Here is a 12,776-nt window from a genome sequence, read left to right as displayed (position 1 = left end):
GCAGGTAAATCAGCAGTGGGACTGTTAACTGGGACAAGGGAATTTCAGTTCAGAGCATGAAATCCTCTGGAAAACTGATGGCATAAAATCTGGGGTTTATGTCTATAGGCTGCAAAGTCAACAACAGCAGTTATGACAATGATACATACAGCATTTCTTACAGAGAAGTCTGAAAGTGCATTACAAATACCCAGACATAGCGACTTGTAGAGGCAAAACGTTTTGCATACAACAGAAGCTGTAACGAGGTATTTGGTGTTGCAGATTGAGGGAGAAGCTGCAGCAACAGCCTCTGACAGAGGTTCAAACCTGCAACCTTCTGCCTCAGAGATAACACCGCGATTAACCATGGCAGACAAATTACCGTTCAAAAAAAAGAGGCACGAGAAAGATTTCAAGGTTTAGACCTACAACCCCTACATGCTTTAATTACAGAACTACTGAGCATTACGTGAAAATTTCAAGTCATTCCGTTCCATCTAAAGCACAAATATTCTGAAAAGTATTATACGTTCATTAAATTATGAGGAATATGATTCAAATCATTGACCAAATAGAAAATTTATATAAGACTGGAAACAAAGTCATAAAATATTATAGTTTACAATAATTATTCATATTCAAATGCTGAACATCACATACACAACATGGCCCCTGAACATGAATTAACTCCAGATGCAAATTGTATATTAGAATTTAAATAACAGACTGAACTACAGGCTTGCTTTAACCAGGAAACAATGTGACATGAGTAAAATGAAATAAACATAAAAGAACAATGTGTGCGGACTTTATTGCATTCCTAGCTTCAGAACCAGTTTTATTTTGCCCATCGTCCCCACACATCAGTGCCTCCTGTTTCTAACACAATCAGGACAACGTGGACAAAATGTGCAAGCACTAAAACTTTTCTTGGGAGGGGGGAAGATTTTCTTCCCTTTAAATTGCTCACAAAGTAAGGGTTCTGAGATTACCAGTGTGGGAAGTCAGAGTACAGAGCATTTAATGATCTTTGTTTGAAATTCCCCTCTTCACAATGAGAAGCTTAAGATGAACAGAGTCACTACCTTTGACTAAATAGTGGAGGAAAATTCAAATGCGCTAATAGGAACATGCTGATCTTTCTAGGCTGGGGACTATCTGGAAAAACTAGTACAGAAATCAGTGGTGCTGTGATTACACGTAGCGAGGTTGAACCTTTCTTAGGGATGAGAAGGAAGAGGAGTGATGAATTTTAATCAATCTGCGCTTGCTCACTGATGGAGCAACAGCTGTAAAGCGTTGAGATTGAAGTTTGCTCAGTTCTCACGGGACTGTAGTCGTGTCTAAGATTTATACAAACGTGGCGAAACAAATAAAATTACATCAAAAAATAAACATCACACATATACACACAAAATAAAACACATGCTTACTGAGCAGTCTTGGAAATCTCTCTCAGGTTAAGACAGCAAGTCATGGATACTCTGTCAGCCGTGCAGCTGTAAGCAAACTGGTATTCTGTACAGTAAATCCATAAAGTGCACCTCAATACGATGCAGGATAATATTATCCATTTCTTAACTTAACTTCCCCCAAAAAATTTACAAGAGGGAAGGAGTCATTGCAGTGGCACGGGTCGATCACAGACTGAATGCATCACATTGCACAAAGTGCTAAAAACAGCCACTGCTTATAGATTTATGGCCCTTCAATGTTGCTACTACCTCTTCTGGAAAGTGATGCAATATTGTACTCTTGGTGCTCCTCTCCCCTACTTGCTCATCCAGTGCTATTATGACGCTGATTGATAGTGGCAGCTCACACGAACTATAAAAAGTTACCAGTTAAACTCTCTCCCCTGCCCCTAACCCCAAGGCAAATAGGAGTCCTATTCATGAGTGCAGTCAGTGAGGGAGCTATTGCGAATGTCACTAACTGGTTCTCAGAAGGAACTGCACATCATCACTAAACTGCCAAACTGTGTTACTGAGTTCTATCCTCAAACCTTTGAAGCCCACACGTATACAGTACTAATTTTCATAGGGCTGGGGAAAGAGAACCATAGCTACCGCACTCTCATGGTAAACTACATGGTCACCCATTAAAAGTCCAGAGGCCATTGATATTTCAAGATCTAATAAAGTTTGGTTCTTCAACCTGGACATAAATGGATAGGAGGAGCTCTTGGGGGTAGGGATATTGAAAAGCCAGACAAAAAGCTGCTACTACATTGCAGAGAACACAATGCCACCTTTCACCAGGACAAGCCCAGCCTCAGATCCTGGGTTCTAACTGGTCAGTGTTCTGAAAAAGGGAATGTGACAAGATGATAGATGATGATAAAGGGTGGTTTATAAAGCAGTGGTGGCAGCCCATATCTGGGTCATTATTCCTTATTAGAGGGAATCACTGCGAGCTTGGCCAAAGGCTCTTTCCAATTACAGCAGTTGGCCGGCTCCAGTACGAGTCAAGAACCACGAGAACCAGATGCTGCAGTGGCCTGCTGAATGTAAGCAGTCAATGCACACAGTCCTAGAACAATTCTGAACTCAGTTCGTCCTGCAGACCAGCATGCCCCATCGGTCTTACATTAGAGACCCAGAGCGATCAATCCATGTAGATCAAAGGTTGCTCATACTGTAACTTTGAGGAGCAAAATATAAACAAAACACACAAACACATCAAAGAGCATCTGGAGAGTTGTGCCGCATGTATTCCAAAGATCACATTTTAAGTAAGTCACTTTACATCTGGGTTTCTGTGACTGTCTGCAGTGCGGTGCAGATAGCACATCACTAATATATTTAATATACATTACCATGTTGTTTGGGGAAGTCTTCAAATCTCTAGCATTGCATTGCCCCTTGACATATAGGATAACCTGCGATTACAGTTTAGCCATGTTAGTTTTCCTGCTCTCCAAGAATACAGACCATGATGAAGCACAGTGGTGACCCAACACCTGAACCCTAAACTGTGCTCCCCAACAGTCCAAACACATATCCCATAGGGGTCACTAGATCAGAATGAGCAGCAGGCATGTATTCCTTGCAAACCTGGGGTGGGGGAGCCACAACTGTTCTGACCAATTGTAAACCCCTCTGCTACCTTAATGCAAACAAGGAATTGAGCCAGGGACCTGGGGGGGTTGGTATGGCTCAGTCGCTCACTACTAAAGTATCAGGAGGATTGTGGAGTATGACTTCTGTTGCTTTGTACTCCTTTCTCCTCTCCAACATTGATTTTGTTTACACACACACACACACACACACACACACACACACACAGAGTCCTATAGAAGTATCTTACTGCAGTACCAGGTGCAATTTTAACTCTCCCCTGCAAATACACACACACACACACACACACACATATATATATAATATATATATAGATATATACAGAAAATTTACAGAAGTTACACGACAGCAGACTGGACACCTTCAAATCCAGTCACATGTACGAGTGCAGGACTGAGCATAGCCAAGTACCTCAATCCCTGCTGCTTTCACAGCCTGTCCCCATGGCCAGAGAACAATGACTAAGACCAGTGACTAAAGACAGACCCTGGGCACGTGTACAATGATGCCACAGGAATCACAGCGGCAAATTAAACAATGCAGCTTGCAAAGTGAACATCTGGTTGCACAAACCACTTGCAGACACACACTAGTCTGACTTCATGAGTGATATCTAGCACAGAGCATGTATAAATTTTAGTGAGCAAATACTGCACCATTACTGAAATGGTTTTAGACATTTCCATCATTTAAGGAAAGGGGGAAGCAGCAAAGTAACTTGCTGGTTTAAGCATGCGTTAATTCAGTGTCTCGCACAGTGACGATTCCAGCTCGTTCAGATTAATATCTTCAGCCAAGCAAAATGCAGCGACTCCCCAAGACCAAAGATCAATTTCAATCTTTTTGGTTATGAGCAACAACTTAACAGGAGCATCCTGTAGAAACTGAATCAGAACAGGTAATTACATAAAACTACCATGTACAGAACTCTATCGCACCACACATACTGGCTCGATATGGACAGGTCAATTAATTACAAAACTTCATCTTCTGTTTTGAGAACATATCTTGATCACAAAGATGAGAAAGGGCCCTATAATTAGATTAATACCAGTTTCACTCTGAATAAGTCAGCACATAAATAAGGGATTTCCTTGTGTGTTTGAATGTGTTTCTATGCACATCGATTCCTCAGTACCACTATATACCTTTGCCTTGAGAGGAAGCGAATCAGCAGGTGTCAGAGGCCAGATGAAAGCAAGAACAAAAGTGGAAATCACATAGTTCTTAAATAAATTTCAGAAAATTAAACAAAAACAGAAGATAATAAGGTCAGACCCTGCGCAGAGGGAGGGCTACCTGGAACTGGAATGAGGGTTGTGGGGAATACATAGATTGAGATTTGCAATCTGCCTATGAAGCAGTTAATAAATGTGCGATCTTCATCTAAAATCTGGAAGCTGGGACGAGAGCAGACGTTACACAGGAATAGGCAAAGGGTCTTCTATTTGTGATATGATAAGCCTGCAGCACAAAGAGCAGGCAAAGCAACCCGCAATCCCATTTACATTTACTTGGAAAAGAGGAAAGAAAAGATGGGAGTATAGTCTGCAGCCCTCCCACCCTCAATACACACAAATACAGCAATATTTCTGGATGCCACAGGCTGTGTTTTTTTTTAAAGAGAGACAGGGAGGGAAGGGGAGGGGTATATGGGCAAGATAAGGTGGAATGGGGAGGCTTTCATTGCTGTGTTACAGTGCTCAACTCTGGAGCTCTGGCAACTTGAGAGGAAGCTTCTCCATATACTTGAGCTGGACTCTGCTAGATGCCAGTGTTCTGCTGGTTCTGGTACCGCCGTCGCCACACTTCATGGATCTTTTTGCACCATTTATGGGCATTTCCACTGGGATCCATTAAGTAATATGTCCGGTTAGGCTGCAAGACAAAACAAGGCAACAAAAAGGTAATTGATACTGCAATAATCTCATCATCCCATCCCTCCCATTATAAAGACATACATCCTCCAATGGAGAGAGGCCGGGAACATCCACCCCTGCTATACAATGGATGTACTGGGACTTGATCAAGGTCCCATTGTTTGACTGTTGGGTCTCATACAGTCAGTACTTGTACCAGGCTTCCCTTTGATCTCTCTGTTGTTTGCATTAACCTGCAGTAATGGAATGGTACTTTACCTGTACCACATACACCGCAAAAGCTAGCATTCTGAAAACTGGTATCAACACGTATCATTTTGAAACCATTAAGTACTCACTACCCCTGACTTACCACCTAGAGATCTGAGTACTACTCATGGTCCAGATTACCAGGGAAAGGGAACTTGTTTAGGGTTTGTGGCAGAAGCTAAGATTCAGAGCGTGGGCAGGAGCCAAGGTAGGGATCAAGTCAACACCAGAAATCAGCAATGTGGGGAGGCTTACTTATAAGCTGAAATTTATATAAAATTTGTTTTTTCCATGAAGGAGATGACCAACTTACATCATTACAACCTCAGTGTCATTACCAGCAGCCTCAGTGGTATCCATGAATTTGGTTTCCCACTGGAAACCCATGACCGTTGCAAATTATGAGGATTTGGTGTAAACACAACAAGATTGTTATACAGCCGAGATGTTACAACCTAATTTGGAAAAGTGGCAGCTGACTCCCAACAAACCCATGAGTACATTGCGTAACGGACTTACAGTATGAACGAAAAATGTTTTGAAATTCTTGGCTTCTGGACGCAACTCCTGTGACCATGGAATCTCTCCTTTCAGAACCTTGTTGACAGGATCCACGTAATAGAGGTGGGGGCCTTCGGTGAGCAACAGCTGCCGACGTCGAGCAAACAGACCCTGCAAAAAAAAATCCCCAGTGAAATCAACAGGCTCCACTTGAGTGATTGTCCTCCTACACAGAATTGTGCTGGCAATGGTACAACAAGAGTGTTTTTACTACAGGCTGCCCCTGGGTTATGAACACTGAAATAAAAATAAGCTCCTTTAATATTATTAAATTCAAAAGTCCAACGTATGCACATACTTCGTCCCTAGGAACTGCAGAACTAGTTTCGCCTCTCTCTCTCTACTTTTAGTAATTGCTTCTTCTCATCAGTCTTATGAGCTTTTGATTGCCATTCATTACAATACAGTGGAGGTTTGTTACCAGATTGAGTTTTGTGTTTTCTGACTTACGGACAAAATTGACTTATAGACATCTAGAAGTAGGAACTGGTTATTGCGCAGGTGTGGGCTGTATAGCAAACTACTAAAGCCATTACCCATATCGCAGCTGACACTGTACAAGCTTTCCTTACCCCCTTCATCGTCACGTGAAAACCAGCACAAAACATGTATCAAAATACAATCATTATAAGACTTTCCATAGAATAATGCCTCAAGAGTAACCATACATCCCATGATGTGCAAAGGCAGCACAGGCCAGAGAATGAACAGGTCTGGCCCTGTGCACTAATCAAATGAACCACTAGGGGGAAGCAGGGCTCACTTTATTCAGTCATCTGCAACAAATAAACTGCTAGAAGAATTCAACAGGTTACCAGCATCTGTGGAGGCAAAAGGATAGTTGACATTTCAGGTCGAGATCCTGCATCAGGATCAGTCACCTCCCTGAATTCAATTCCGGCTGCTGTCTGTACACAGTTTGTACATTCTCCCCCTGTCTGCGTGGGTTTCCTCCGGGTGCTCCGGTTTCCTCCCACATTCCAAAAGACGTACAGGTTAGGGAGTTGTGGGCACGCTATGTTGGCGCCGGAAGCGTGGCGACACTTGCGGGCTGCCCCCAGAACACTCTACGCAAAAGATGCATTTCACTGTGTTTCGATGTACATGTGACTAATAAAGATATCTTATCTTATATTGCCCTCTGCTGTCCAGTACTGTAAATGCACAAGTTTTTCAGAGTGTCAGAGCTGCCACTCCAAGTGCCTAGGTTCAGCTGCTTCCATGAGCTTTGCAGCACTTGCTACCGACGTGCTGAAGACAGACAGGAAGACGCAGCCTGAAGAGCTGAGCTCCCAGGACAGGAACATGTGCAGTCACTCAGCAACAGGCTGAAATGCAGCTTTGCCTCCCAAAAGTGATCCTGAATGGTAATTCTCTGACTTACGCAGATAGAATGCACCTACATATATTGCAGGAGAGTTTACATCAAATTGAAAATAAATCACAGAAGGATTTTCCCTTTCACTAACTCATACTTTTCTCCGTCACCATGCGATAGTTTTTCCTCTCATTCCTCTTTGCTTGTTTTTAGACAGAAAGAAGCACATTACTTTAAAATACTGCGTACCTTCCTCTTATCGACAGGACCCATCTTCAGGATTAAATTATTTTCTACAAACTGGTGCCTGAAAAAAGAAAAGACCAGTGTAACTGGCAGCATGCTGGAGATTTATGGAAGAAAGGAAACAGGTAATTAATTGACAGTATTTTGCAAATGTGGATACTGGGGAGAAGGGAGAACACAGGCTACGACGGGCACTGGGCATACAATCCCAACATCCAGTCGAGGACGGGACCACGGTGCCGTACTTCTGATGTGACAGCAATATCAAGGTAAGCCAAGGAACTACAGAAATTACCAATGCAATGGTTTATGCAGTGGTGAATTTGACTTTCTGTGGTGAAAGGAGGGGTATGGACAAGGACACACAACTCTTCAGACAAACATTTCTAAAAGTAGTGCACAAGCTGGAATTATTGGGAAGGTTGGGAAGTGTCTGACCCAAAGGAAAGAGTTAACTGTTCATACACTGAACTGTAACTTACCAAGGATTTCTGTTGGCTTGTTTCTCAAGCAGGAGACGCTTGTCCTCATCTGTAAACTGAAGATCCAACTCGAACGAAGTGTCGTTAAGATCATGGACATACTGCTCAATGTTACTGCATAACCTCTGGGGTGGACTAGGCTCAGGGGAAGACAGCGAGTGCAATGAGCCTGAGGGAGCCACCTGCATGCAACCAAACTGGCTGAGGAGGTCATCATACTGCAGCCAGACACCATGGGGCAGAAAAGACGGGACAAAAAGTCAATAGCTTGTATTCCCAGATACTTTCACATCAACAACAGTGTTTAGCACAGAGAGGAATGACGAATCAGTCAAACAGAGGACAACCTTTGGGAAACAAGAACATAAAGCATAGGAGATGACCAAAGAGAAATAAAACAAAGTAGATAAAGATCTGATTAGATAAAGATGGAATTGCAGAAAATAGTTGCAGTTGATTGGCGGTGCTGGTGGTGGGGCAGGTGTGGTACAGGGTTGCAGAGAAGCAATGTATACATGTATAAGGTGTTAAATGAGCGTCGTGTAAATTCTGAGAAACTGTAATTTCCTTCCAGTACATAATCATTATCATAAGAGATTCATAGGAGATTCTGGAGGTAAAGGAGGGAAAGGCAAAATGTTTTAAGACAGAATTGGAGTATGTATGCATTGACTGAAAGATCAGGGTCATATAGTAGAGAAGATTTCACAGGGACAGAAGGGCAAAGGGACATGCCCAGAGTTCCAGCTGGAGAGAAAATTCAGCTCACTTTTCATGGTTTCTGACATCCAAGCCCACGTACACTACAAGAGGGCAGCACAAGGCATTAAAATCTAGTGCAATATGCAGACAGACATGGGTTCCTGCCACTTAATTGGAAACTGTACCACAAGATTCACTATTAAAGTGCCAGAAGCTTAACAAACAATTGAAGCATAAATTTTTGGGAAAGCATCAAAGAGTCAGAAGAGTATTTGTACTCACATTGCCATAGCAATCTTCTTCATCCTCAGACATTGCTGGGAGATATGCAGTGAGTTTAGGGGGTGTCTGAAGGTGCAGATTTTCCCAGACAATAGGTTCAAAGAACGGATGGGCTTTAAGGAGTCCATAACCTCCCATCTCTTCACAGCCAAGGCGCTTAGTGTGTTCAGACACCTTGAATGTAAAAGGGAAGATAATTATTAAAGACAAGAACACATCTGATAATAGCTTTCCATGTTCTGGCATCCAATCAATTACACTTTTCATGTGACGTAATAATTTAGTTAATGCATGGGTGAATGGATCTTCCAGCCATGTACTATGACCAGCAATTGAATGAATGACCAGTTGTTCCATTCCGGAGGAATGTTGCTTCAGTGTTTTTAGTATCACACAATCTTTTACTTCCACAAATAGGTCAACAGTCTTTAAATGACACCTGAAAGGCAATGCCTGCAGTTGTCCAGCATTCCTCCAGTAAAACTTTGAAATGCTGGCCTAGATTGTGTCATTAAATTCAGGGCACACTGATAGAATGTAATACAATGCCACTTTACTTTTATGAGATACTTTCTGAGAGTAGATATTCAGTGAAAAGCTGAGAATACAGCTGGTTGTACTTAGTAGCAATTTAGTTAGCAGCTTACGTTGAACATCCAGGAGAAGAAAGACGTAAAATTACTCACCAAAAGCTTCTGCACTAAATCTTTTGCTTTTGGGAAAAACTTTTCTGGGAATTCATATTCCAACTTAATTATTTTTTGGAATATGAGATACTCGTTCCTGTGAAGGAAAATATATGCAACAAATATCACCAATCGTCAACAAAACACCGAAGATTTAAAAACATACTAGGCTCATGAAATCACCAATTAAATGAATGAGGCTTCACAAAAGAGTTAAAGGGAACCTCAGAAGTTCACCATATAATGCGCTGAGCAGGCCAAGAGAGACCAAAGGACAAGAGCACAAAGCCTTGTCATAGATCAACCCACAATCCAGTTGGCTTAGCTGAGTACAGGTGATGCAGAAGAGGGGACAACAACTGGCTTCAGGGTCGAGGTTAGATGGGGATCACAAAAGTCAATCCTTGACGATAAATGTACAAGTGGGGCCTTCATGAAGCATTAACACTTGCTGACAAGTGCAGCCAGGATCAAACTGGTCTGCAATACCCACAAGCACCTGTTAGATTAGGATGGACCCAAACTGAACCCCAATCAATGCCAAGTCAGCTGATTTTAGCCAGCCAGCAGAAAGTGAACAACTGACCTCAGTACTCAGGTCAGGATCGTCTGCCACCTGTGACTGGCATACACTTAATAGTCAAATAGGCCGCTCACAATTGCTGTTCAAACAGGATTTCCATATTACTGCTTTCCTGCTTTTCATATTACCCTTTATTCTGTGATAAAGTACACTGGTAAAGGGTGGGAAAAATCTGAGAAAAATAAATTAGGTATGAAATAGTCCCAACAGGCAATTCCTAAAGCCTCCATTGCATCTTAAATGGTAACGAACTTTCCACTGGGTTAAAACAAGTTCACTATCTGAATAGGATGACTACAACCCACTTCAATTCACCAAGTGACAGAAGTCAAAAATTACAGCAATTAATAAGCACTGATTCAGAAAACATTTACAACACCTGCTAATTAATAACCACATACTTTCAAAAGTAGTTTAGAAGGGGCTTTTAGCTCTGCTGGAAGTTAACAGATCTCAGTCACATTTAGAAATCAACTTCCAGTTAAGAAGCCCTTTGCAGATACTAACACAACATCAGGCAATACCAGTTTGTGTGCACTAGACAGCAATCTGACAATGCTCTGTACTGTGTCAACAGAGGATAGTGCGGGATGGTTATTGACAAGATTAAACCCAAAGTATTGAACTAATAAAATGAGATCCTGTGGGGGTTCTGATATCACAATATACCATGTCATATACTCACCCAGCCCTGAAAGGTGGCAATCCAGCTACCAACTGGTATATGATACAGCCAAGAGCCCAGAGGTCAGAGCTGCAGGGGATTACAAAACATACATCAATATAGTATCTGCACACACATGCACTTTAACAACTGATGAAACAGCTTGAGAGAGCAGCCCCGTGAATAAAACCTAGGTGATAGCCTGATGCTCTCCCAGAGCAGCAGGAACATGCCTGGAATTCCAGTGACACCAAGTTCTGACCTCCGCATCACCAGTCTGTGGTCAGAACGGAAGTAGGACTGAGGGTAAAGTTCAGCCTCCAGCTTCCTTTAGTTCAGAACACCACCAGTGTGGCAGCTCTATCATGAGTGCTGGTGACTCAGGGAGGTTCCATTCAACACTCATTAAAGTTGATCCAGTTAGAAACAACTAATTTCTAACAGACCACAGGTAGATTAGGTATGCTCTGCACTTTGGGGAAGAGGAAAAGAGGAGGGGAAAAGTGTTATTGCCTGTGGAACCTGTTTCTTTGTGATAGTCAGTTTCTGGACAGTCCAAAGTGAGAGTCAATATGAGATGCAGATACTCCTGTAAAACAGTACCTCAAGTGAGATTCACTGTTTGTGGTACTCAATTGAGGTAAAAGTCTATATAACTCATACTCCAGTGAGAGTCAACATCTGTAAACCTATAGTCCAATGAGAGGCAAATCCTGCATAACCCAACCAGAGTCGATGCTCTATTCAGGTTTTCCAGTCAAAGGCAGGGTTTGTGGACCCTGTACCTTGACCAGTTCAGGACCTATGCAAGCTGTACCCCAGCTGAGACAGGGCTCAAGGATCCCAAATCTCAGAGTCAGTGTTTGAAGAACCTGTATTCTAGTCAGAGTCTATGGAACCCTTACCACAGTAATAGTCCAGGTGTCTGAAACAGGCACCATTATATAAATGGAAAGGAATGCCAATAATGTTCCTTGAACTTGCTGTAGGTTTTTAAACATCTCCTGTGGTTAATCTGGGCTCATTTGTGATGCCTCCCACACTTGACAGACATGATAGAGTTGGATGAACAGGCAATGAGAAAGTGAAGCCCAAGAAAAAGTCAACACCATTTATGATTGGGGATATGGGGAGGCAGGCATAGTGTAAGAAGTATCACAAAATACTTAAGGGAAATAGCTGCCTCAGCACAGATCTGGAACAGAGATATCTACTTACCTTTTACATGCAGATTTCTCTGTTAAAAGCTCTGGCGAAACATACTGTGCTGTTCCAACAAAAGAATTTGCTCGTGCTGCAATACCAAAACCAGTGCAAACTGTAAAACACACAGAATGATCAGCACACTCATCCACTACTCCTTGTACCCATTCCCTCTAATGTTTTAATTTCAATGAAATTGCATTGACTTAGACAGCCTTGTGCAAGGGGAGACAAGTTATAAAAGTACTTCCCATAGTCAAAATATCATGCAAGGTTTGTACTCATGAAGCACTCTATCAATTGTCCATAGTAGTAGTTTAAACGTGTCTTATTACTTCTGGCAGTGTGAAGATAACAGAGGTTAACACAGAAACTAGGAAGAGCTTGGTAAAGCACAGCAGTTAACCCCTTGTTCTTTTCGGAGCTTTTATTTTTATATAAATTTTCCGCTATTAATAGTTGATGAATACGAAAGGACAAATTCTGCACCTTGTGTACTATCTGAAGATAATACTTTTGCTGTTCCGAAGTCAGTAATCCGTATGTGCATGTCCTCGCTCAGCAGAATGTTCTCTGGTTTAAGGTCCCTGAAATTATTTTAAGCAGGTTAAGTAACCAACAAGCAAACCAACCACGGCTTAACTTTAATAGCAGGCAATCACACAAAGATCTCAGTCCCTACTGAACAAACCCACCCACTAGCTCCCCACTTTTAATTCTCCTTTCCATATTCTGTTAAATTGCCTCAAACTGATTTATACTGTTCCCTTAATCAGAATCAGGTTTATTATCACTGACAAATGCCGTGAAATCTGTTGTTTTGCAGCAGCAGTACAGTGCAAGACAAAGACATAAAAA

The 12,776-nt window shown here is 42.0% G+C and overlaps 1 protein-coding gene across 2 annotated transcripts in view; it reads right to left on the bottom strand.

The window, feature by feature from the left end:
* Positions 1-392: 392 nt before the first annotated feature.
* The window catches only part of LOC127573378 (3-phosphoinositide-dependent protein kinase 1-like), an 80,587-nt gene continuing 68,203 nt past the window's right edge, over positions 393-12,776 (bottom strand). The window contains exons 6-14 of one of the 2 annotated variants that reach the window (XM_052021536.1): positions 12,408-12,505; positions 11,934-12,009; positions 10,737-10,805; positions 9,469-9,565; positions 8,783-8,956; positions 7,799-8,016; positions 7,320-7,377; positions 5,711-5,863; positions 393-4,940 (exon numbers count right to left, since the gene is read on the bottom strand). In XM_052021536.1, coding sequence (XP_051877496.1) covers positions 4,827-4,940; positions 5,711-5,863; positions 7,320-7,377; positions 7,799-8,016; positions 8,783-8,956; positions 9,469-9,565; positions 10,737-10,805; positions 11,934-12,009; positions 12,408-12,505 — 1,057 coding nt within the window. In that variant the 3' untranslated portion in view covers positions 393-4,826. Of the gene's footprint in view, positions 4,941-5,710; positions 5,864-7,319; positions 7,378-7,798; positions 8,017-8,782; positions 8,957-9,468; positions 9,566-10,736; positions 10,806-11,933; positions 12,034-12,407; positions 12,506-12,776 lie in introns of both variants that reach the window. The other variant, XM_052021535.1, reaches the window with a different exon arrangement.

Source organism: Pristis pectinata, chromosome 8, assembly GCF_009764475.1.
Source record: "Pristis pectinata isolate sPriPec2 chromosome 8, sPriPec2.1.pri, whole genome shotgun sequence".
Classification (NCBI taxonomy): Eukaryota; Metazoa; Chordata; class Chondrichthyes; order Rhinopristiformes; family Pristidae; genus Pristis; species Pristis pectinata.
Note: the sequence above shows the minus strand (reverse complement) of the source record. Positions and strands in the feature narration are given on the sequence as shown.